Raw genomic sequence first — 25,143 nt, forward strand, 5'->3', positions numbered from 1 at the left:
CATGTATATGCACAGAGCCATGATCCTTCTCACCACTTCACCCAGGCTGTGTTCAATCCCACTGTACATGAAGATTTGTGAGAATGGGAAAAAAAAAAAACCAAGTACCCCATGAAGCTCACGTGAGCTCCTCTAATGACGTAGGTCCAAATTGAAAATCCAATTAAATGGATAACTGTTCCCAAAGACATAAGTGTTCTTAAAATCTCAGCTCCAGCAGTGCTCATAACACCTTGCTGTGTGAGCACACCTTACTGTGGCTGGGGTTTTCCCTGCTGCATTCGGCCTCTTCCAGATGATCTTCTAAAATACAGGTTTTTTTCCCAAGTGAAGTACAGTTTTGTCCCCAGCAAATGTCTTGGAATTAAATTTCCTTGCCCTACTTCTGTATCTAAGCTAGAGACAGCCTGGGTGGTTGAGATGCAAAAGTTTCATTAGCAGCACACCAGGTTCCACTGTTGTACATTCATTTGGAACTGCAGCTTTCATGTGCAGAAGTGCAATGCAGGTACTAGGGGTCCTTTGGCTAGTCCTGCTGAAGTGTGTATATCGGCCTGGAGACAAAGCCTGCATCCAAACCCTGCAGCAGAACACGTTATCAGAGTGTACTTAGAGTACTCATTAATCCTCAGCAGGGCAGTAAAAAAGGAAGTGATTAATGAAATGATCCGTGCAGCATGGCTGCTCCAAGAGGAAGGCACAAATCTAAACACTGGTCGGAATTTTGAAAACAAGGGTGTCACCAAACAGGACAAAAGAAACTTACCCAACACCAATTTGATGTGAATAAGCAGACACTTCTTTTTTTTGGCACTGGGAACACACGGGATTATACCTCCAAACATGTTCCACTTAGTAAACAAAATTCATCCAATTTTTTTTTTTTTTGCCAAGTCATCATTACATAAGTTGTTTTATGTACTATGCATAATTCATCCGCTCTTAAATTTAATCTTTACAATAATTGGTTTTGCTAGTTATATAACTTCATTAATATTCCTACTCTAAGACAATCATTGATCATCTCTGCTGAGCTCTACTGAAAGGAATCCTTGACATTCAAATCAAGATGGGAAGGGTATGGGGTTTCCAAGCAGTGTAACTGGTGTGCGTGATGGTCTCCACAGTTTCTTGAACAAAACATGAGAAATCCAGTGACTTCTTGGTGAAGTTTCTATGACTGCACATTTTAAATACTCCTAACATTGCTGTACCTTATACTTTGCTTTTTTCTAGCTGTAATAATAACTCTTTTATATGGTTAAATCAATTATATTATCAGAATATTTATAACACTATATTTATAACAACTCTTTTTCTTTCCTGCAGCAGATGACCCATGCATTTGTATGTTTGTGTGTACATACATACATTAACATACATAGATGAGCCTCTGTTCCAAGTGGATTGACATGCACAGAATCTGAAGGATGGTTTACACACACCTTGCATAAGGGTGACCGACCTCACAAGGAAGTAATTCAATGAAAAAGTTCCTCAGTAGTTATGGACAGCATGGATATGTAGACTGAAGCCACCAGATATTTTCAGTTAAAGGGTAACCACACCTGTCAGCAAATGTTGTCCCTATTCATACTTGAAAAAGCTGAAATCTACTCTAAATGGAATATTTTAGCTCTAGTTTTGGTTCATCTCAGCAGGTGGCAGTATGTGCAACACTAATTTAAACTCTAGGATGTCAGAGATACTTAAAATTTGTAAATAGCAGACAGCACAGAAAATACCTCAGGAAGGCAGGAAAGCAGTGCACACTATTGCTAAAAATTAATGGCAGCTTATGTTGACTCTGCATGTTGGAATGCAAAAACTAGGGAAGCATCTAAGGATATCTGCCAGAAATTCACATTTAATGAATGTGCAGTAAGTCTTACACAGCTGACATTTCACACTCTTCAATAGAAAGGGAAAAGCTGCTGGGTTGATCTATTTGTTTTCCTTCGCTCATCTGTTTTTCTGGCTGCTAAGACAACAGAAGTATTGGAAATAAGATGATGTAACTTCTCACTGAATCTCTGCTGTTACAAACTCTGCACTGTACAATCCAACAGGCCAAAGTACAGGTAAGCACTGGCATTGTGTCTCATTACAGCTGCATTATCAGCCACCACTGTGACTGTCTGGAAGGGCAGACAATAGCCAAGTGCCACCTCTGTCTTCAGAGGTGAAGGCAGCACATGGGTGTGCACTGGCAACCAGGGACAAGTCATAAAGCACACACACAATGTCTGACTTTACACTGCTGCTGGCAAAAGATAACTGGAGATCTAGAATTGGCATCTATTTATTGTAGCTCTAAATACCAACAAGCTGCTTGTTGATTCCGCTGTCAGGTATCCATCCTGCAGTGCTGACCTTTGGGAGCTGTTTGCTGAGTCTCATCAAAGAAATAGTGGGCCAAGCTCATCTGCTGTTTGTTGAAGAGCTCACTGACAAGGACAGGCATGATGGCTGTTCTTCATTCACCCAAGAAGAAAGGATAGCTTCAGCACAGGCTTGCTTAGTCATGAAACTGCCATCCAAACCAGAAGCTATTTGTGAGCTTGAATGACACGAGCAACTAGTTGCATTGCCAGCTGAATGTCAGCGCAGACAGGGGACTGCTCTGATTGCAGCCGGGCTTTGTGCAAAGAAACACCAAGGAAACACCAAGGAAAAACACATTGAAGGAGAAGGAAAACACAGGTATCATCAGAAGGGTCCTTATAAATCTCTGCAGAAGAAAAGCTCAGAGAACTTGTTGGTAAAATTATGGTAAAAAGGCATCTTGGTCTACAGACAATTCTCAGTTTATATCTTGTCCATTTGATCAGTCTTTTTTTATATAGAAATACATGCCTGTACCTATGACCTGTTTCTTCTCCTAAAAGAAATGTGCAATTTAATTCACATTGAGAAAAAAAATAAAAACCAGAACAACAAACAACAAACAAAAAGCCAGATTAACAAAACACCCTACAGTGTTTAGTGGATGATGATGGCTACACAAGAAGAGAGAGATAGAAAAGACCCCATGGAAAGATTGCCAAAAAACCCCACTCATCTTTACAGTAATTGCTCTCACATGAATGAATCAGGAATACCCAATTGATAATCTCGGGTTCCTTGATCAAAGGTAGCTACAGCAACACACTGAGAAATCTTTGCTTAAGAAGGATGACTTCGCTTTCATTACTCTATACCAAGACCACATGGAAGGTATCTTTCAACCTTTTCCTTACTTAAGGTAACCCACTGGAATTTGATTTTTCATGGAGAACCATTTCCTTTTGTGCCTCTAAAGGTTTGTTAAAGCCTTTTCCCTATGTAATCCTTCAGCATCTTGGCTGCCTCAAGAATACTGTTGGACAGGACCTGTTTAGTCAAAAGCTATGGCTTAAACTGTGATTGTCTAAGGTATTTTTTAAAGCAAAAATACTTGATCATGGTATTCTAAGGAGTTTTTGATCTGGCAATTGAACAAGTAAATGTATTTGCTATAACATGGGCTTTAAAATTTACAACTGCAACGGTATTTTACTACTTCTATTGTGTGCATGTGAGCTGAACCACTTGGTATTTATGTGCTTTAAACTGGCAGTGCAGACAGTCTGGCTACTCCAGACTTACAGCTGGGAATAAAGTAGCTGCTATGGCTTAGTCTGATTTTCTGATAAGCTGCACAGAGTTATTAAGTGTGATTCTCAGCACTGTGCACAGTAGAATAAGCTGAATTTCATTCTGTGTTTAGAAACTTCATCCTTTTCCATTCTGTCCATTTTGTTGGTCTTTTCTTCAGCACTAGCACATTTCTGTCTTCATAACTTCATGTTTTGCTATCACTGAGCATAGCTGGCAAGGCCCTGTAACAAGCTGCAAAATCTTTCCTGGTTCTGAAATGGCAGAGACCTCACAGCATTCTGGTGCACAAAAAGTGCCCCTGTTTGATGTTACACTGCGCCATGGCTCTGCTCTCATCACATTCCCCAACATTACAGTACGTTATGCTCCTTGTGTGACCTCAGGGGATCCTGACAGACTTCATGTCATGCACCAACCTCATGTAAGATGAGAGGTCTGATGTTGCTCCATCATAAAGAGATTATGTGTCTCTGTATTTATCTTACTCATGTCAGTGGGTTCAGCAGCTTGACTCCTTGCTGTTGAGAATGCGATAGGAGATTGCATACAAGGTGAAACAATAGTGGGAATAAAAGGTCAGACCTTGGAAAAGCTAGGAGGAACAAATTGTCATGGTTCAAGGCACTGCTATTATGGACCTTTTCTTAGCTTTTGGTCAGTCATTGTACTTAGGTGAGATGGAAAACAAAGATTTTGTCCACCAATTTTAGGCTGCTTTGAGGCTAGCAGTGCTCTGGTACCAGTTAAGGGATATTTTATTGCAATCCATAAAGTGATTGCAACTAGTGTGGCCATAGGTAAAGACCAGTATTTTGAAGTATCAAAATGGGTGCACCAATAAAATATTGAGTGTCTTACTCCTATGTCAAAGATGTTGTATGACTACTAACTAGACCTAAGATTACTGAATGTGGTAGAATCTGGTATAAAATAGCAGATAGCTGACATATCACTACTTGAATGCAGAGCAGTGTGAGGGTCATCAACATTTTTGGTTTTTACTCAAAAGCATATCTTTAATAACAAAAATTTCCTTTCAGGCTGCAGTAGTTCAATGTTAAACGGCATTACTTCGAGGATGGTAAATGCTTGCTTCTCCCCGTTATTAGTCAGAAAGAGACCCGCAGCGAGTGGGGAACATTAGCTGTTAACCAATAACAGTAGCATGTTTGACTGCCCTCACCCTGAAATTGCTCTTTTTGTAATGGTTAACTGCTCTTTTGTAACTCACAGCAGGGGGGTATTTTTCCCATCAAAGGAGCTAAGATAAAAGGAAAGAAAATTCTTTCCATCTCGCGTGTAAAAGACCCATTAGTAAAGACAATCATTACTGTACACTACAAAAATTCAGGTAGGAAGGTCTAGTGCATTTTTAGACTCGAGGCTATCGGCGGGGGAAAGAGGTTGATTAAAGGAATTACATTTGAATTGAAGGCGCTTCTGTTTTACTTTCTCTCAGGTTTTACGGCTTCTTGTCCCCAGGGTGTGCCGGAGCGCGGTGAGGGCGCTGCGCCTCCAGGGCAGCTCGGCCGCCGGCCGGGCCCTTGTGGGAACGGGCGGCGGTCGGGCAGGAGGAGGCAGAGCGGGGATTTCCCTGCCTCCCTCGTTCGGATCCCGTTCCCTCTGCCCCCGCGGGCCCCTCTGCCTCCTCTGGGCATGCCGCCCCTCTCCCTCCTTCCCCGGGGGCTGCGGGCCGGGCAGGGTCCCGGCAGCCTCCCGCCTGGCAGCCGGGCGGGGAGGCCGAGCACACGGGGTCAAGTTTCCCGAGGAAAGCCGGGCGGCCGGGCTTCCCGTCATGGCAGAGCCGGAGGATGAAGGGGCCCGAGGCTCGGTCCCCGGTAGCCCGTGTCCCGGCTCGGGAACACCCGAGTGCTCCGCCTGGCTTGGCGTTTCCCACACCCGGCGCCCAGAGCACGGCGCTGGTTGCCGGGGAGGAGCCGCTGTGTACAGGCTGCGCAGGGCCGTGCCAGGCCCCGGCGGGCCGCGGTCGCTCCCGGGAGGTGTGCCCGTGTGCCCGTGTGGGCGGCGTCAGGGCCAGAGGGGTTCCCCGGCAGGAGCGCTCCCGAGCGCACAGGTGCGGGCGGCGCAGGGCGCACGGAGCCAGCAGCATGGCCAGCCCTGGCACAAAGGCATCGTGGCTCTCGCAGCCGAGCGTGAAGAGCGTGCTGGTGTATCGCAACGGGGACCCCTTCTTCCCGGGGCGCCGCATTGTCATCCACGAGAAAAAAGTGTCCAACTTCGATGTGTTCCTGAAAGAGGTGACGGGCGGGGTGCAGGCGCCCTTTGGAGCGGTGCGGAACATCTATACCCCCCGGGGTGGGCATCGTGTCCGGCAGCTGGACGAGCTCCAGAGCGGGGAGCAGTACGTGGCTGGTGGCAGGGAGGCCTTCAAGAAGCTCAAGTGAGTGGCTGAATGTAAGATTTATACAGAAATGAGTATCAGCATCTGGGGTTTGGCACGGTGGCAGTGCTTCAGACGACCCCTCACCCTGTCCCTTTTATTTATTAGTCATTGTGGAAAGAGAACTTGGAAGCTGTGACACAGGGCAAAAGAAAAAGATCTTTAGAGGCGAGCCCCAGAAAGGGTATTCGTACCATGAGTCACACAGTGACAACTCCTTGACAAGACGGTAGAAAAGGAGAAACAGCCCCTGAACCCGAAGGACATGCGGGAATGACATGTTGTTGCGATGTCTGTGCTTAGCTGAAAGGCCAGTATCCGTATTTGTGCTCAGGGGTAACGTGGTGAAAGCAGTAAAAGGTGGAGTGTTGACAGTCCTGCCATGAAGTTGATGAGCTTGGGAATTCAATACCCAATCCTTCCTTTCTTGTTTATTTTTTTAAAATTCTAAAGTATTCTACCCAGTTATCTGTGTCTCCATCACTTCTGTTCATTTTGGGTACATGTATAGCCTTTTAATGTTTCTCCTGTTATTTAAAAGATGACCATGTACATTCTTTTTCCTGTCTGGACCCCAAGAATTAAGCTGCCAGTTTGTCTGTTTTCTAGTGAGTCACTGAGAGAATAATGTGAAGGAGGTCTGGGCTTTTAGGTGTGTTTCCAGAGTGGCTCTGCATGTGATCAGTAATTGTTCTTAATTCTGTCAGTGAATGTCATGGTCTCAATTGACCATGCTATCATTTGCTTTGTCTTTGTGGGCATTTTTTCTACAGTGGAATTTATGGAAATGAATCTCAAAATTAACGTCCCCTTTCCAGAGATGTTTGAGAATTCATATCATCAACTACCACCTTTACAGTGTCTTCCTCATCTTGGTTCTGTAGAGTTGAGGACATTATATTTTTCAGGAGAGCTCATTAGTGGCTTATTATGTTTCAGGACAAAACTCTCTGTGTAATGAACAGGATCTCTATCATCACCCTCACCATTTCTGTCACTGGCTGCTTCTAAAGATTTATTGAAGCTTCTTGCACTTCAGTAGGAAAGCCAGAGAGAAAGATGTATGACAGGCTAAATATAAGCCCTTTTCCAATAGTACTTACTCTCTTCTGTGTCAAATGAGAAGTGCTCAACTCTAAGAGATATCTACCATTACTTTTTCATATTAAATCCTGTGATTCTGTGGATGGCTTAAAATTGTTATCAGCACATCATGTTACACCTCCCTAAATGTGTTTTGTGTTGATAGGCTACAAATAAGTAAGTGTTTGGCATTAGCATGCACTGTTTAGAGAATTGAGCACTCTGGATTTGTGTGGGGAGAAGTATTTCTTTTGGTCAGGCCACACTATATGGGTCAGAGTTTTATGGTGAGACTTTTTCAGACTTTTATGATTGCAACATACAACAAGGTATCTAGTTATTTAAGGCCAATAAAGATAATACTGAAAGAAAGGAAAAGCTAACCTAAGGGACTGGGTAAAACCAGGCTGTGTTATATATCCCTTGATATTATGTCCTAGTCCTGTGCCGTAGAGAGGATAAATGGGATGACTTGAGATCCCTTCCATTTCTGCATTCAGAATTGGAGTTGTTCACTTATTAGTATTTGTTTACACAGTGCTGGAAATGTTGGCAGTGCTTTTATGAGCATTAAAAAGAAGATGAAGGGCTTAATGTTGAAGTTGTTCTTAATTGGGTTGTAGACAGAATGGTAATTAGGGAGACACCTTAGACAGAAAAGTCAGAGGAGAGGAAGGGTTAATTAGAAGGAACAGTTTTCTGAAAGGAAGTGAAGGAATTAAAGAAAAATGTGTATTTTTGTGTAATGTGTCACAGGTAGACAGTTACAGTGTGACAGACCAAAGCATCTGCCTTAAGGGATCTGATGGCAGCAAGAAGTTTGATTAAAAAAAAAAATCTATTTATTTTCCCCCAGTGATTCTTATTGGTCATATTAATTGCTATGACAGACTCTGCAGGGCTGAACTTTGAAATGGAGGCTTGTTGCACTGATGTGTGGGAGCTGTGGGAGTGTAATGGAGAAAGTATCCAAGGAGTAGCAGAAGTTGAAAGTGTCACTGTACAGCTTCAAGCAGTGCATTTGTTTCTTCTTGGATGCCTTACGCTAAGAAGTGAATCTCTTTCTTTCTTTCTTTCTTGTTCACGGTGAATTCAAGAATAAATTGCACTCACCTTCAGCACATGAGCCAAACCCTGCCTCTTAACATTTTGAGGTTGATAGTTCTGAGGGCATATATTCTAGATAAACTGCTGAATAAAAAAAAAAAAAAAAAAAAAAAAAAAAAAAAAAAAAAAAAAAATTAGTATTTAGAAATTCTGATTTTAGAAAAAAATGTAGGAATTTTCTTCAATGGAGAAATTTTAGTCAATGTTGGTAATTTTTGCAACGTATAACAAGTTTTCAAGCTTGTTTTGTCATTAAACGGTGTCCTAAGTTTTCACACCCATTTTTGCTGTATATGTGGTGAGGTGTGTTGTTGGTATATTGGAGTTGTTGCAGTGGTGAGTGAGAATGCACACATAGGCTGCACCCCTGTGGAGTTCTTCCCCAGCTCTCTGAAAGAAGACTGTCTATGCTAGAGCTGGTTTCGATTTTTAGCTTTTTTCCAGCATGCTACTCCTCCATCTCCCTTCCTTTGCCCATGTACTTGTATTTATGCTCATTCATCAATGGTAGATTGTCCTCTTTCCAGCTATGTATTTCTAAATAATGCTGTAATTTCAGTGCTGGCTTGGCTAGCCATGGGTTGGGAGCATTTCTGCTTTCTTAGTAAGGGAAAATAAATTGGTAAAATTTTTGGTCTGAGGGGTTTTTTTGTGTGTGTGTGTGGTTTTTTTTTTTTTTTGGTTTTTTTTTTTTTTTTTTTTTTTGGGGGGGGGTTTGTCATTATCCAAAAAAAAAAAAAAAACCAAAAACAAAAACAAAACAGCCTTTGCTCTTATGTAGAACTTTTCAGATTTGCAGGCCCTTGAAATTTGAAGAATGAATGTCCAGACATCTGCACAGTGAATTTAAGCCTTTGACTTGATATTTGCTTTGCTTTATCACTTTTCTTAGTTTTTGGTGAAGTAATTCACAGGTGCTTTGAAAAGAAGAATCACAGTCAGCAGATATTGGAACCATTTTGCCTGAGGCACCTCTTTTCAGTCTTGAAGGCTGTGAGATTTCTTGGTTTTGGTCTACAGAGAACTCGTTCCTTTTTCTACCGAGAGCTTGGAACAGTTGTTATTATTATTTGTTTCTAAACATGAGGCTTGTAAAAATGTTATCCTATATTGTTACACTTACCTTTTTCAAAGCATTGGCATGCGCTTTCAAGCATGGCCAGGCAGTTTTGCTGTGTCTTACTGTCCCCTCACAAGGAAGTCTTCAAATCCTTGTGACCATTCTGTGTACCCTGATAAATGATTGCTATTCCTTCAAAGAAAGGAGGATGTTTTTTCTTTGTTTTTTTTCCCTGCTTTTGCACCTTCATTCAAGTCCCATGAATTCTTAAATTTGGCCAAGCAGGAATGTTTCTTCTGGCAAATGAATCTAACCCCAGCCATTAACTACAGAGAATGATATTACTGTAGGGCTGCAGATGTTGTGAGATCTGAGGTGTTATGGTGAACTTGCACTCGTGCTTGGCTTTAGGTGTACCTGACTTCTCAAATAAGGTCTTCTAGTCTGAAACTCCTGGTAAAGCACCTTCCCACTGGAAGTGAGATCAGGGAACATCACAAGGAGAACATAATATTGTCTAAATAGATGTATTTTGTTTGCTTGTCCAGTTGAGGCATGTGTTTTATCCATAAAATAATTATGACGCTATTATTGGTTCATCCAGCCATGAGAAACAAGTGTTTAGATGTGTCCACATTCTATTGAAACCCAAATGGTATAGATCCTTTTAAACTTTAGCTGATGCCCTGAGTGTGCAGGCAAGCCTTCAATCTATCAGAGACTTACTGTGAGAAACTAAGAGGCAAGATGATGACTTTGAAAACTCTGGTAAGGTGACACTGTGCTGAGAATTATTGATCCACTCACAGCTGTATATGAGCTTCTTTCTGACAAGGGGGTTATTGATGGTCTGTTCTAATCACCAGTGACTTGAAGGTAGGTGGTTGGTTCTCCCCTGTCTTTTATATTAGCCCAGAGGGCTAGCCTGAAGATTTGTATTAAGTGTTAGTTAATATTAATAATTATTTACTTTTTCTGTTATTTTGAAGCATAACAAGTTTTAAAACCTTCATGTGTGAAAAAAAGTGTAGAATATCGGTATTGTTTAATTTAGATGATCCTGTAAATAATCAAGTTGTTCTCTTTCTACAGCTATTTGGACATTGGAGAAATAAAGAAAAAACCTGCTGAAGTCAATAATGAGGTAGGATGGCTGCAATACTGAAGAAATAAGCCTGAAGTTTATGTTAGTGACAGATCTGAATTCAAACCTGATTTTTTAATATACATTTATTCTATTTAATTTTATAATAATACAGTTATCTACCATTCTGCACATATTTCTTCAGTGCTTATTACTCTGGTTTCTCTGAGCATGATATATTGACTGTCTTCTGCTTAGCTTTCTAAATTGCCACATCCAGCTAAAAAGTCAGTAATAAAAAAGATCCCTTGTTTTCTTCCTTGAATCTGGTCATAAACCTAAGGGAGATTTGTACTTGCAGAAAAAATTGTAGGAATGAGAATTTTGGGAGTTTTGGACCAGGAAATTTTCTTCAAAATTTGGTATTTCCTCTGAAGAAGAGACATTTTTGTTTGAAAAAATGCCAGTGTAAACTTTTAACTAGTTCTAGTCCATAATTTGCCAAGCTCAGTTGTTTTCTTCACCAGTGCTTATGCTGTAGTTGGAGGAGATAACTGCAAACTTCAAAAAGCATCATGACGATTTGTGTGAGATGTGTGGCTCTGCATTATTTTTACTGTTTCATTGTGTGTGGAGGTAGCAGTGACTCCCAACAAACATTTGTGTTCCAGCTTGTGCCTCACAAGAAGCATCAGCCTACTTGTTTGTCAAATTCTTTTGCCTTGTGCCCTTGGGCCACATTTGCAGCAATTCATGATTTGTAAGCAGGTATCTTCAGACAGTAGGACACTAGAAGATCCTCAAAATTGCTCTAATGGCCTTTAGTGTGATACTCAGATACTTCTTATTCAGAAGATACTCAATACAGCACTTTTTTAATTTAGCATAACTTGTCACCTGTATTTTTTTGAATGGGCTCACTGAACAGGAAGATCAAATTCAAGTTGAAGATTTGATAGGCTGCTGCTACAGCTACCCTGTAAATTTATTCTTAGTTGGATACTTATCAGTACAACTACAGCCTTGCTTTTTAAAGGCTGGTTTTAAGGCTGATTATTTTGCTGGAAATCCTTAGAAGATTTTTGATATTGATATTGACGGAAAGTCCGTGCAGTTGTAGAAGTAGTTGTAGAAGTTGTGAGGTTTTTTTTACTTACAGTTGCATGTTTGATAAAATGGGCTTTTATTATTTTGTCTGGTATCAGTGTTCATTGTATATTATCTTAACACTTTCAGCCATGTCTTGGGGCTTTGATGTAATCCAGTATAAAACCCTCCATTATCTCAGCTTTCTTCTTCATATTTGACTTATGTTTGCAATCTCCACTGTCTCCCTGTGGAGAGCTTAAATCCCTGTGCTGAATTTAACTTAAACATGATTGATTTATTTGGGGAGAGGAGTCATAAAAATGAGATGAAACATATTGGTAGTCTACAGATTTTTATCTGGCCTTATGAATAACACAGTTGTCTTTATGCCCTAAGAATTTCATCGTGGGAGTGAACTTTCAGGGGACTAGTAACAGAAGTTTTAATGCCCAAATTAGTTTTTAAAATTATATGAGGCAGCAAGCCCCAAGTTACTTTTTTTTTCAGATGTTCACTTAGAAATCAAAACCCTAGATTTGTTGTAGGACCAAGAGAGGCAGCACTATTTCTATCATGCTTAACTACAAGGGTATAAAATCTGATTGCTTCAAGCACGTGTAATTTGGCATTTTGTCCACTAAAACAATTGCAAATATCTGACTCTGGTTAGTGTTCAGGGAGTCAAAATGAAGAAAACTTTATGCAGCAGCTGTACACTGTGTATTTGTATGCAGCTGTGTTCCTTTTGTGTTAGTTAAACTGCCAAATGCTTGACATCTGCTTTTGGGAGCACTTTAATGTTGTTCTTGCAAGGCAACATCTCCATTACTTTAAATTTGCAAACTAGAAAATGTGTGTCAAACTAGAATTAAGCAAAAAAAAAAAATTATGTTCAAGATATGGTGTAAATCCTCTGGCAGAGCCATCATGCTGTAATAAAACATCTCAAAATTTTAATGGTTGTGTTACTGGTAGGCAAAATAGTAAAAAGATTTCATCCTGACCCAAGCTAAAGCTTTGTCGCAAACCCTTTCTCAGGTGTGTTTCCATCCCTCACTTCTTTTGGCAGCTGAGCTTCTTGTTTTTCAAGAGAGATCCCTTTTGTACCAAAGCTGATGTGCAAGTCCAAATGCACGTTAAATGATGTGCTTGAGGAATCTAACAATTGATCTCTTGGGAAAATACAGACCAACAGAGTTACCAGTTGTTTATTATAAGCTTAATTGTTTTTAAAAGGTACCGAATGTTATTTTCCAGTTATATGGGGAAAGTCTGAACATTTGTATTTCTCTAGGCACTGTTTGATCTAAATGGTCTCTTTCTCTGCACTCAAAAGATGAATTTTACTTGCCATTGGCAATGGGCAAGCTGAAGAAGAATCAACTGAGCTTTCATATTTGCAAATCCTGTAGGCAGCTGTTTATTTTAAACTCTCTTTGCTTCATAAAAATATGTTCAGCTGGAGCCTCCTTTCTTCTTTGACTTCTTCTGATCAGCTACTCTTTGAACATGCTGCAGTAAATAAACTTTGCCCTGTGATAGTGTAACAGCAAAGAATTACAGGTACCCAAGAAAAGCAGAAGTATTTTGATATTGAAGAACCAGTCTCTTGCAGCTCAGAGAAAAAAGGAAGGTTATACTGTCTGTATGAAACAGCATCTGTTATCAGAAGGCCATAGCAGGCCTGCAGTAAGCTAGTCTACTGTTGATACCCTTGCCCTTGGCTGATCTTAGGTAGTAAGAAAATTGCATTTTTTTGTCTGCGCTTCACTTTTTCTCCTGAACTTCTAGGACAATGTGATTGTGTGGGCAGCTCTGACACAACTATGTCACATTTTCCCAGTTTTCCCAATTACTTTTTCACTGTTTTACCTTATTTTATTGTTCTATAACTCCTTTTTTGATTGCAACTTCTTGTTTTATAATTTGGTTTAGGTGTGGTCACATTTATAGGAGTATTTGTTGAATGGAATAATCAATGTTTTTATGAATGATTCTTCAGAGGATTAGTAAAGATTCCTCAAAGCTATCCTACATGTATGACCTGCATATTTGTATCTGTAACACCTCCAGAACATCTCTCCCAGTGAAAACACTTACTAATCACAAGGACTTGAGTGAATGTTTAAACATTTTTATAATTTTAAATTTCTTTTTCTGATCCAGTGCCTATCAGTTCTCACATTGGTCACATTCTGGAAGACACAGACATGGGCTAGGACATAGAGTAAAGTGCTTTTGCTTTCTAGGGAGCTTCACAGAACGTGTTTGTGCCTGTGATGAAGTGTGACTGCACAGTGAAAATGTGACTGGCAGAATGTCTTCTACCAGTGGTCTCCAGGTGCAGCCCATCCCTCAGCAGCTGCTGGGGGGTCTTGTGGACCAGGCATAGCAGATTGGCAAATCTCAGTGTAGTAGTGGCCACTGCATTCTTGGTGAGATCCTGGGACAGGTCCTGGTCCCTGTTGTCCAGTGCTGAGAGAAGAGACAAGCACCATGACGGGGGAGTGTGAGGTAGAAAATACAATGGTTGAGACTTGGTAGATATGAACTTAGCAGTAAAATTTTCCCCAAAAGCATTTAAGATGATGCTATAAAATTATTTTGAAGACTTGCAAATCCTGCATTTCCCTCTGTTCCCCCATGTTTCAAAATTAAAATTATTCTAGTATCATTTATGGCAATTGTTTTTCCTCTTCCTTTGCTGCTTGACAAAGTCACCACTCATCTCTCAGCAGTAGTATGATTGCACTTATCTGCAAAAAATACATTTTGGAAGTCTATGATGTTGTCTTGGTTTCACAAATTATTTTGGTCTGTTCATGCTGGATATACCTTGTATCTAACTTGACATGAGTCATTCATTTTCAAGTACCTTCTCATGAAAAATCACAGTAGTTATAATTATTTTTTATTTTAAAACTACTGTTTATCATGTTTGACAACATACATGTTTAATCATAAGGAAAATCTTGTCATTTTTCAATTATTGGGATCTTGATTCACTTTAACATCTAACTGTCACTTAGAAATGACTGTTGGATATTTTCTCTGTACAAAAGATAGTTTTGTAAAGGGGACTAAATAGATACTAAAAATTATCCCAGGCTGTGCAAATTATAGCCTTTTGATGTCAAAACAATGTAACTACATAAGATATTCTTTCCAGATTCTTTCCTAAGGATTAAAAAAACTCAAACATTATTTGTGCTACCCAAAATTGCTAAACACAAAATACTGTTTTGCTGGTAACAAGTCATGTATAAAGGTTCACTTCATATTCCTTTGCCACAATGCAAAACTATAGGTTATAGATTGGATATTAGGCAAAAGATTTTTATGGAAAGAGTGATAAAGTTCTGGAATGGTCTGCCCGGGGAAGTGGTGGAGTCACCATCCCTGGATGTGTTTAAAAAAAGACTGGATGTGGCACTCAGTGCCATGGTTTAATTGAGGTGTTAGGGCATGGGTTGGACTCGATGATCTTGAAGGTCTCTTCCAATTCTCTAAACCCTCTTGCTAATCCATATTTGACCCATTTGATTTCTTCTACTGCTGGCATCACAGACTGGGCAAGAATTTTTTTTATTTCCTCATGCTAAATTAATTAATAATTCTGCTGTAAGTGTATTTTAAGGAATAAGACTATTAAAATGTGAAGTTTAAAAAAATGTGATATATATCTTTAATCTCCTTAGCAACATCTTTAATGGTTAAATGTGATATGCCATTGTTTGGTATTTAGTATCCTGGTAACATAATTAGCACAACAAGGCATACAAAACAAATACCCTTCCTGAGTGTTCACAGCCCAGTACCAGGAGGAATTAGAGAAGAACTGCCCAGACATCCAGTTAGAAGATAAGCTGTGCCCTTTTCTTCCTTATTTGGACTATGAATGAATAAAACTTCTCTTTATATACTTTTATATTACCTGAACTGTGCGGTTTCAAGTATTTTGACTAGCAGCTTGCTTACAAATGGATTTATTGAATTTTTGAGTAGCAGAAAGACTTTGGTTCATGCTACTGGAGAATTCTATGGTCTGTATTGAGTTTGATCTGAAACTTAACTTGAAAGTTATTCTCTTCCTTGATTAAGACCTGCCTTGTTTAGTTGAGTAGCCAGTCTTCCTGGCCTGTCAGGAGGCCAGGAGCAAGTGAGGAGGTGCCAATAGTGAAGCTTTTAATGAGGCATGTGTTAGTCTCATTAATAATTTGTTGCTGTATATTAAATTGACTTACTTGAAACATTAACAGCTTTCACCTTTTATTAAAAATGGTGAAGAAAAAAACAAAGATTTTTTGCGTGGGTTTTATTTTGTTCTTCAGTTATTTGACTGTTCCTAGCTTCAGGTCCTTCTGATGAGCCATAAAAACTCATCAGAAGGACCTGAACTTTTGATTTAATTAGTCTAAATAATATGGGGGAAAGACAAAATGTGAGAAGCAAGACCAGCCAGAATCATCACTATCATGTCAGAGTCACAAATTAATATCAGGATCTATTTTGCTTGAATAAACTCTCTTATTGATGCCATCATTGTGTGTGTTGTAAGCAGTGTGAGTACAGCATCATGCAACTCAGAGAAGAAGTGGGAGCTATTGTTGGGATCCAGAGGTAATGCAGATGTCATCTATTTTGGAGCATTGCATAGGCTGTGTTCTGGGCAGATAAGGCCATGCCATTGTTTGACCTGTCCCAGCTGAATATTTGGCCACTGGTCCAATGTCCCAAAGTCATGCCAGATCCAGACTGAGTTTTTTTTTCCCCCCAGAGCTTAAATAGCTGAGGTGAGATGTACAGTGAATACAAACTCCATTTCATTTACTGTGCCTGAAAAGGAGGGCAATTTTCCTTGGAGATGAATGGGTTGGCTTTAAACACTCTGGGAATTTTGTAGGAGCTTTGCAGCCTAGAAGGCTCCCTTGGTCACTACACAACTGTCTGCTGTGGAATAGCTCATTTCCAGCTCATCCTGGTTTTATATGTGCTGAGAAGTTTGTGTGCAGTTTGAGTGTTGCTTTATATCCACAGCAGTAGAAAGGTTTGTAGTTTCTGGCTCAAGGCTGGTTTGTACTATCCAGAGCACCATCTAGCAATGCAAAGTAGCCCGGGAAGTGTGGATTATCCAGGTTAGCTACTGCATAGGATGACTGAAATGGTTTTGTACTAGCAAAACACCTCAGTGAGTTTGACTCTGAAACTTGAGTCAACGTGTAAAAAAAGTCCATTAAAAAAAGTCAAGTTTCTATGAAAAAGATAACATGTTTCCTGTGTTGTAATAGCTTTAGAAAACTTATTGTTCTAGTTTGGTTTTGATCACTGAACCTTGAACATTCCTTTCTTTTACATCACTCGGCGGTGATGGTGTGTATCAGTGGGGTTTTGGTTCTTTTGACCCCAGTTCTACCTCAGGGAGATGTAAATATTTGTTCTCAATTTTCCTGGGCACATTGATTAACAAACAGGCCATTGTAACAAACTGGCAAGGCCATGGCTCATTGCATGAGCTGATAAATTTGGAATGTGACACTGTGTTGAAATATTTAAAGCTTTGAAAGGTTAGTTATAAAGTGACGTGAGTAATGACTGAGATGTTCATAGCACCCAGGACTACATTGGTAGCCATAAGAAAGGCCAGCTTTTCAGCCTGCACAAATCAAATGGGCACAGAGCATCTGCTTCAGACACATTACATTTTTTGACTCTTGCTTTGTTGCTGTCCAGTGTGGCTTTGTAAATACATGCTATCCTGCAAATCATGCAGCTGTTTAATTGCCCCTTTGATGGGGGGACATTTCTGGTAAGGAAAGGCAATAGTGATGCCATTTCTTAGCTATGAGTAACTGGTGCATGTATTCATGGCAGCACTGTGAAAGTGCTGCCAGATGCCTGTATTTAGCATATGTCTAATTATTTAATGACCACTGAAAGGAAAAGTGATGATAAGAACAGCACATTTCTATTTGAACCTCTCCTCAAGTGCATAAAAATCACCTCTTTAGAAACTGAGTATGTAGACTGGTGTGCTAGAGGCCAGTTAAAATACTAATTCATTAACTGCATCCTTTTCTTATATACAAGGGTTGACTCTGTGAAGTGTCATGTGCCTCTTGCAAGTCCCAAGTAGCCAAGAGGAGATTGGGTAGTTTTCAGAGTCTGTCCCACTTTCCAGTCTACATTTTTATAATAAGTGTTGAGAGGTATAGTGCAGCATTCATAGAAGCAAAAACTCTATGTGTGGGGATCAGCAAATAAGTTCACACCAACCAAAACAAATAAACTTAATTTTGATACATCTTCATGTTAGAGATTAATGTTTATTATCTTTTACTGGTTAGCATGTGTCTGAAGCAAGAAGTGAAAACCATTAATTTTTATCTGTATACTTCAAACCAATGTGTGCATTGCTCAGAGTCCTTACATGAATAGCCATTCTCAATGATGATTTCCATTTAATGCCATATGTGTGACATTCTTTCCCAATCTCATACTTCTTGGAGTTAGAAAGTTTGCATAAGCAAACCCATTCCTAGTGTTCTAAAAAGGAACACTAGGAATGGGTTTAGTTATTTAATGAGTTTGACTCTGCATCTTTTGTCGTTGTGTATAAAAATGCCTGTTAAAAAATGTAATGTATCTATGAAACAGATCTTTCCTGTGCTGAAATGGCTTTATAAAACTTACTGTTGTAATTTGTTTTCATGTAGTGAGCTGAACATAAACATAAAAGAAGTTTTAAAATTAAAATTGCATTAAAGTGTGTATATATTTATGCATACACACATATTATATTCAAATGTACTTGTGGATATGCACAGGCTAATTCAAAATGGTTTTCCTATAAAAATATGGAAGTATGCCTGAGGTAATGGTTTGGCTGCTGATCATTTAGCTTTGTTTTTGTTTTTTTTCCAGCAGTCAACACTGGAAGATGTAAGTACCAAAAGTAGATTGCACAATGTGTTGTATGTGTTTCTTAAGTGTTGTGTTTGTATTTGTTAAATTTTTGTAAATATTTAGCAAATAGCTATGTTTAGCATAAAAGTGAAAAATATAGAGGATGTTTTTAAAACAAACAGCTGTGAGAGCATGTATTTTATTACCTGGCTTCAGTTGGATGCTGATGTGCTGTGTGTTTGTATTTACAAAAAGGCTCTTAGGAGACACTCAGAGCTAATCACACGTTCAACCCCAGGGCGTTATGACCAACGAGGAAAGCTGGATTCCCAAGAGACTTTGTAAAAAGTGTTCTGAGATTCAAGTGTTTACAGAGTTCTCCAACACAGTGATTCCCATTCCCAGAGCCTAAGCTGTGCTGAGTTTAGTTGTTTTGTTTTCCCCAGACTTTACAAGGTGCTTTGCAAAGCCATTTCACAGATGGTAACTCCTCTCTCAAGTAAGGAAAATCCATTCTGCTGTAAGAGGCTCTGTATGAAATATCTTTTGTTTAAAGAATAGAAAAACAAAAATTATAGTGGTTTTGAGTGTCTGTGATCTCGTGGTGTATTTCCAACTGTGTAACTCTTGTTGCCTTGCAAATTGTCATTGGATTGATTGCTTCCAGCTTACATAAAGTTTTCTCTGAGTTCCTCCTTCCTCTCCTGGACACTTTGTGCTGCTTTGTGCTGTGTGCTCAGATAAGTATCTCATCACAAATTATGAATTGTTGGCAATGTTTGTCAGTAGGAAATGGAAGCTGCCCTTAAATGAGTCTTTTCAAACAAACTGAAAATGTACAAAATTTAAAGATAAAATCATAATGGGGTCAGACCACTGATTAATGTAAATCTGCTTGCAGTTGCTGACGTAAATAGGAAAGTGCTGATGTACATCATCAGAGAATGTGGCTGGTGAAATGAAAAGAAAATAAAGGGGTTAGGGGGCTAGTGATGCTGGTCTCTTAATGTAAGCACAAACTTTCACCCAGGACCACTTTGTTGTTAATATGTAACTCTGCAGTGCCGGAGGGGCCAGGATATTCCAGACGCTGCAACAATGTGGTGCCTCCTACAAACATAATAGGAGCAGAACTATGTATTCTTTAATTAACCCCTGGACCAGTTCTTCCACTGGCATGGTTTCGTGGAACTCCATATACCTCAAAGGAAATAAATTGATTTACTGTGGCTGGGCACTTGGTCTTTTATTAATGTATACTTCTGTGTTTTGAAGTTAGGTGCTGTGCTTTTCATGACCATAAATAGTTTAACATTGATCAAACAGAAGTTATCCTAAACTCTACAAACAGAACAGTCAGATTAATGAAAAGAAACTTGTATAGTGTAGGAACTAGTGGGTTTTTTCTTACCTTTTTTTTTTCCTTTTTAAATCACAGTGTAGTGTGATCTTTATAAAATATGACTTCAGAGCATACATCCTTGCACTGATATTTGTAGTTTCACTTTATCACACGTATTATTGCACTAACATATTATCTTCATTTTTTTTAAATACAGAAGGTACATTGATTTAAACAGGCTTAGGTAAATAGTGCAAGTTTGATTTTGTTCCAGTTTAGGCCATGCTTAGGTAGAGCAGACAAATATTTAGTCTTGGCCCAAGCTGGTCCCATGTTATAATCCCCTGCAGTTTGTTTGTTTAATAACAAGCCTAAACTTGTAAGGGGCAGAAGACTGCCAGAAATACTAATGATCTTCAGAGAGCAACTCAAAATACAAACTTCCAAGTTGATGCTTCAGTACCTACCAGGGGCAGAAATACAATCCTTCAAATAATAAATGGGCTCGTAACATCTGCCAGGTTATTGTGTTCTCCAGGGTCTGGTGACTGTGCTATGTGCAATCACTTGATGCCTTCTGAGGAGCCTACACCAAAATTAATGGTTTCATCAGCCTGCAGGAGCAACCAAGTAATAGGATACACCTAGGGCTATCCTAAAGGGCTTCTTTATGCTTAGTGAATGCTTTCTAACTGTTCCAGTGAAGTGTGGAGCACTGGAACCTGAATGCTGCAGACTATATCAGAGAATTTAATTTGATGGACTGTGTGGAGAGACTGTGGGAGAGCTTAAGTAGCCGAAGTGAGCATCAGGAATGGATGTGAAATCAACTTTTAGACAAAGTGATTTAGAATTTTACTATTTATGTATTGGATATTTTATAGGGGATTATCCTGGCAATCTACCAGCTATAAAGAAAGGTGTAAGGGCATCCAAGGTTTAGTAACACCCATTTTGTGTTGGAGCCTAAACATTAGGACCTGATGCTATGGAAATAAATCAGTATTGTCTTAGCCTCCAGTTGCATAACATTTAGAAAGTTACTTTTTTCCCCCTGAAAAAAGCTGAAACTCATTATTAGATAGCTTACGCTGAGAAAACAACCCTTTAATGGCTGACAGCAGCAATAGAAATGTTTTCAGATGCTGCAGTTTAACGTTTATTTTCATTTTTTTCCAGTAAATTTTCATTTCAAACTTTGGTGACATAAATAACCAGCTATGCTCTGAAAAATATTCTTCTAATGTTTCTGCAAGCATGGTTGAGCTCCTAAGTTACTTTGCACTTCTCAAGAAATGTCTTTGCCTCCCCTAATGAGGTGTATGATAGCAACCTCTTACTCTCTTTCCAAGCCTGTAGTAGTAGGTGTGAATCTTTCACCTGATTCAGATCACACTGGAATTGACAGCAAGACTGTGAACTGCAATTACCTTAGGCATTAGTGCATTTACAGTCTAGTACGAAATTTCTCTTTGAATGAGGCCAAAACAAACATGCCTCTACAAAATAGGTCTGAGTAAATGCACATGACTTGTGAATTTCTTGCTTAAAGGGAAGGTCCCCAGCCATGCCAGGAGTCTGCTTCCTAGTCTGGTCTGCAAGCAATGCTGGCACAATGCAGTAGTAACATCTTCCTTGCTGTCTGTCCTCTTGCAGATGTCTCTGGCCAAAATATCCCTTTGCACTGACTTTCAAATCACCATGCCCTTCTGGGTCTGGTTGCTTCTGTTTAGTCTTTTTAGTCTGTGGAGCTCTGCAAAGGTTGATTCTGCCTTTCTCCATCCATAACCACTGTGGGCTTTTATGTTCTCTGAGTCTCTCAAAACACGAATGTTTGAGAGGGCTACGCAGCTCACAAGGGCCTTTGAAAAACACAGCAAGCTGAAGTGAGTTGAATTCAGAATAAATATACTTCTTTTCCAGCAGACATTGAAAACAGATTTTGTTCCACAGATTCACCTGTTGCTGTATTTCACTTGAAATGGTTGTACACTAAGGAGTGCCATTATTGCTTTTGTTTTGTTGGTTCCCTTTCTCCTAAGTTTGCTATCTCACCTCCAGAATTTACGTGCCTGGTGTAGAATTTGCTGTGTGACATTCTTTGACCCATGTGGGAAGTCAGATTTCATTATTTTAATAATAATTTTTAGCCCATTGGGAATATCTACTAGGTTGAGCACCTTTCTTTTCAGTGTATGCCCAAGAAAGATCTGGAAAGCATTCTAGTAATTATTAAATGTGTTTGTGTGAAAATCCAAGCAAAGACTAAAAGCCCTGGAGTTCAGACCATTTCCCACAAATTAAATGAGAAACACTGGTTAAGTTAGCACAGAGTGTGATAAAACTGCAACATACTGTGTCATTAGACTGCTTTACATGGTGACTGGAAAATTGCCAGTTTAAATAAACTTTGTGCATCTATTTGAAAGCATGTCTCTCTGCACACCAGCTATTTAATCCTTTAAGTTTCTATGGTATTTTTTTAGAAATGTAGTGAACTTGTAAATGCGTGTACTATAACTTTTGAATGTTTGTTTGGATTTAACACCTTATTTTGATTTGCTAATTATGAAGAATTAAAAATAAATCTTCCTGATTTTTGAAAGGCTTTATCCTTTTCTTTTTCTTAACTTTCTGTTCAGAATAACAACATTAATGTTGATCTCAATGCAGTGTCCGTTCAAAAGAGTATAGGGCATAATTCTAGGAATTAAGTAGCCTGTGTATTATTCTGAAGGCTAAAACCTGCAGTTCACCTCACTTTTGAGTCATTGCTCTAAAATGAGCAAAGTATTCAGGAATCTTTATAAATTACTGATGGATTTGGATTAAAGGCCTATACAAGACCAAAAGTAGTTATTATAATAGCAAAGGGATCTAGCAATGTCATTTATTGTTAAAAAGAGGAGATAATTAAATTGCCTGCACCATGGTTATAATCAATAAAGACTAAGACAGCAAGAACAGCATTTGGGAGTATTTCTTTGGGTCTGTAGAACACCAGAGATGTCCATACAATTCTGTCTCCTCAGTGCCAACCATGTGTTGTGCCATGGTGCACTGTGGTGTGCTGTGCTGTAGTTGTCACTGGGCACACACATAAACCTGCAGCAGTAATTATGTGTGCTATGTAGAAGGTGAAGCTGGAATGGAATAAAATGCATTCTTTATAGACATGCTGTCCCACTTGCTGATGGTGGTCAGGGTAAACTTTTTCTGACTATGAGGACTAATTCTTCTTTTGTTCTTGCAGGTCAAGCCAGTTACTCACAGTAGGATCACTGTGTCAGCACGGTTTCGCAAGCCTCTCCAGGAGCCCTACACTATTTTGTAAGTAGAATTTTCACTTAGTGGATTGCCATTTCAGGGGTGGTGGTGGTACCGTGTTCACTTCAGGGGAGCTTTGTTTAAAATGCTCCTCCAAGTTATTTTACTTTGCTTTATTTCAGCCTGATTGCTAATGGAGACCTTATTAGCCCTGCAGTGCGCCTCCTCATTCCCAGGAAAACACTGAATCACTGGGACCATATTCTTGAAATGGCAACAGGAAAAGTTCCTCTCAGAAGTGGAGCTGTTCACAGGTATAAGGAAGCCAAATATTTGCAAGATACATTTTATATGCCTAGATATGTTTCTAAAACTCCATAAGTAGATATAATGGGTCATTCCTATTTTATGGGAAGTTTCACTGTAAGAAAATTAAAATGCATCAGAAGGCCACAAAGTGGAAATATGTTGACTCTAAGTAACCTTCACATTTCATTTCTACTGCTATTTAAAAAAAGAATAACTGCAATTTGCTTGAACTGTTATTTTAAAATTAATATTTATTAATTTATTTAATTAGCAGGCCAGTAATAATACAATGATATTGCAACACATTTAGTACTAATAAATAAGTTATGTGTCATAATGAAATAAATGAGCATGCTAAAGTTGGTGAAGATGTTTGGAATGTGGGATACACAATGTGTGTTACTTTTCAATTTTGATAGTTCTTTAAATTCATTGGGGCAAACAATTTCAAGGAGAATATTATAGATTCTCTGGGGTTTGCATACCTGGGGCAAGATTAGGATGTGCTTCATATTCAGCCTCTTAATAAAAACCAAGGCCAAAGTTGTTGTTGGGGTTTGCCAGTTCCAGTACCTCAGCTGGTCTGAGTTGTTGAGGTATCCAAGGAATAGGAGGTGACCTCTTGGATAGGTAGGTTTCAGTCCCTTAAGGCTTTTACAGTGTAAAATAAGTTACCTAAAATGGCATTTGGTAGTTTTTGTAAGTTTTAGAGCAAAATGATAGATGTGATATCTGTGAGAAACATTGCAGTTTAAGTGTGCTCTCAAGGTGTGCAAGCAAATTACAAACGTTCCAGTGTGGCCCCATGCAGAGCACATAACAGAAATCTCTTCATCAGGCGGGAAAGGACCTTTTGTGGAAAATCATTCTTCACAGCCTATGCAATGTCTGAGGCTAAGCTTGCAAAATCTTTCTCAAAACAGTGCAGATAAGGTAGTCTTTTAGTTCTTCTGCTTGCTTTCCCGTTTGATAAGGGTGAGAGAACGTTAAGGTAATGCTGTTGAATATTAGCTCTCATCAAGTTTTTTCTCTCAGCCCTGAACTTCTTTGCTCCTATTAACTGGCTGCTTATGACTTTCACTTGCAGTAAAGTAAATCTGCATGTGTTGAAGCTTTCTGGGTCTGTTTCTCCACTAGTGTAATTCAGAAGCGAACAAAGCGAGAAAAAACATTTACAACATACCAATTCTTTCTGCTCTCAGGTTGTTTAGCCATTTAAAAATCTTTCATATTTTATTTTCATTACTTGGTGTCTCTCTGGTGAAACTGAATGTTGTACATGAAAGCATTCAATATATAACTAAGATTCCTTTTGTGAAGTTCCCTTCAGTGCACATCTTTAATCCTTCAAAAATAAGATAATGTACATGACATTTTAAATTATTTAATGTTCTCCCCTTGCTGGTTTAACTCAGTTTTCATTTTCTTTTCTTTAAAATATTAGAAATACATATTAAATCCATTAGTAAAGTGATCATAGTTCTCTAGTAAGTTACACATTACTTGCTGGGGTTTACTGAAACTATGTTAGCATTTGGGGAAATCTGGTAAGACCACTGATGCTGGGAAGATGTAATTTCTCATTAAAGAAGCATAAGTGGATTTACAAGAACCTGCATTATAAACAGGGCAGCTTTTTCTTTCCTATGTTATTAAAAGACTTAAAAAGCTACCAAGTCTCACAGTTTCACATGGGGCTTTTTAAAAAAGAAATTATTGATCACCCTGATCAGAATAGAGATGCAAGCATGAAATATGAGAGGGGGGATGATGGGAAAGTAGCTTTTCTGCTTGTCAGATTGTTGATGGGGAGGGGGTGCAGCAATCTGATGGGCAGGTACTGGGTGCATCAGCAGCTG

At 39.2% G+C, this 25,143-nt stretch overlaps 1 protein-coding gene across 1 annotated transcript in view; it reads left to right on the top strand.

Moving 5' to 3' along the window:
• The first annotated feature begins 5,747 nt into the window (after positions 1-5,747).
• Positions 5,748-25,143, top strand: part of DCDC2 (doublecortin domain containing 2) — a 54,629-nt gene continuing 35,233 nt past the window's right edge. Inside the window, exons 1-4 of the mRNA XM_059477734.1 lie at positions 5,748-6,040; positions 10,383-10,434; positions 22,962-23,038; positions 23,158-23,289. Of these exons, the coding sequence (XP_059333717.1) occupies positions 5,748-6,040; positions 10,383-10,434; positions 22,962-23,038; positions 23,158-23,289 (554 nt within the window). The remainder of the gene's footprint in view (positions 6,041-10,382; positions 10,435-22,961; positions 23,039-23,157; positions 23,290-25,143) is intronic.

Source organism: Ammospiza nelsoni, chromosome 1, assembly GCF_027579445.1.
Source record: "Ammospiza nelsoni isolate bAmmNel1 chromosome 1, bAmmNel1.pri, whole genome shotgun sequence".
NCBI lineage: Eukaryota > Metazoa > Chordata > Aves > Passeriformes > Passerellidae > Ammospiza > Ammospiza nelsoni.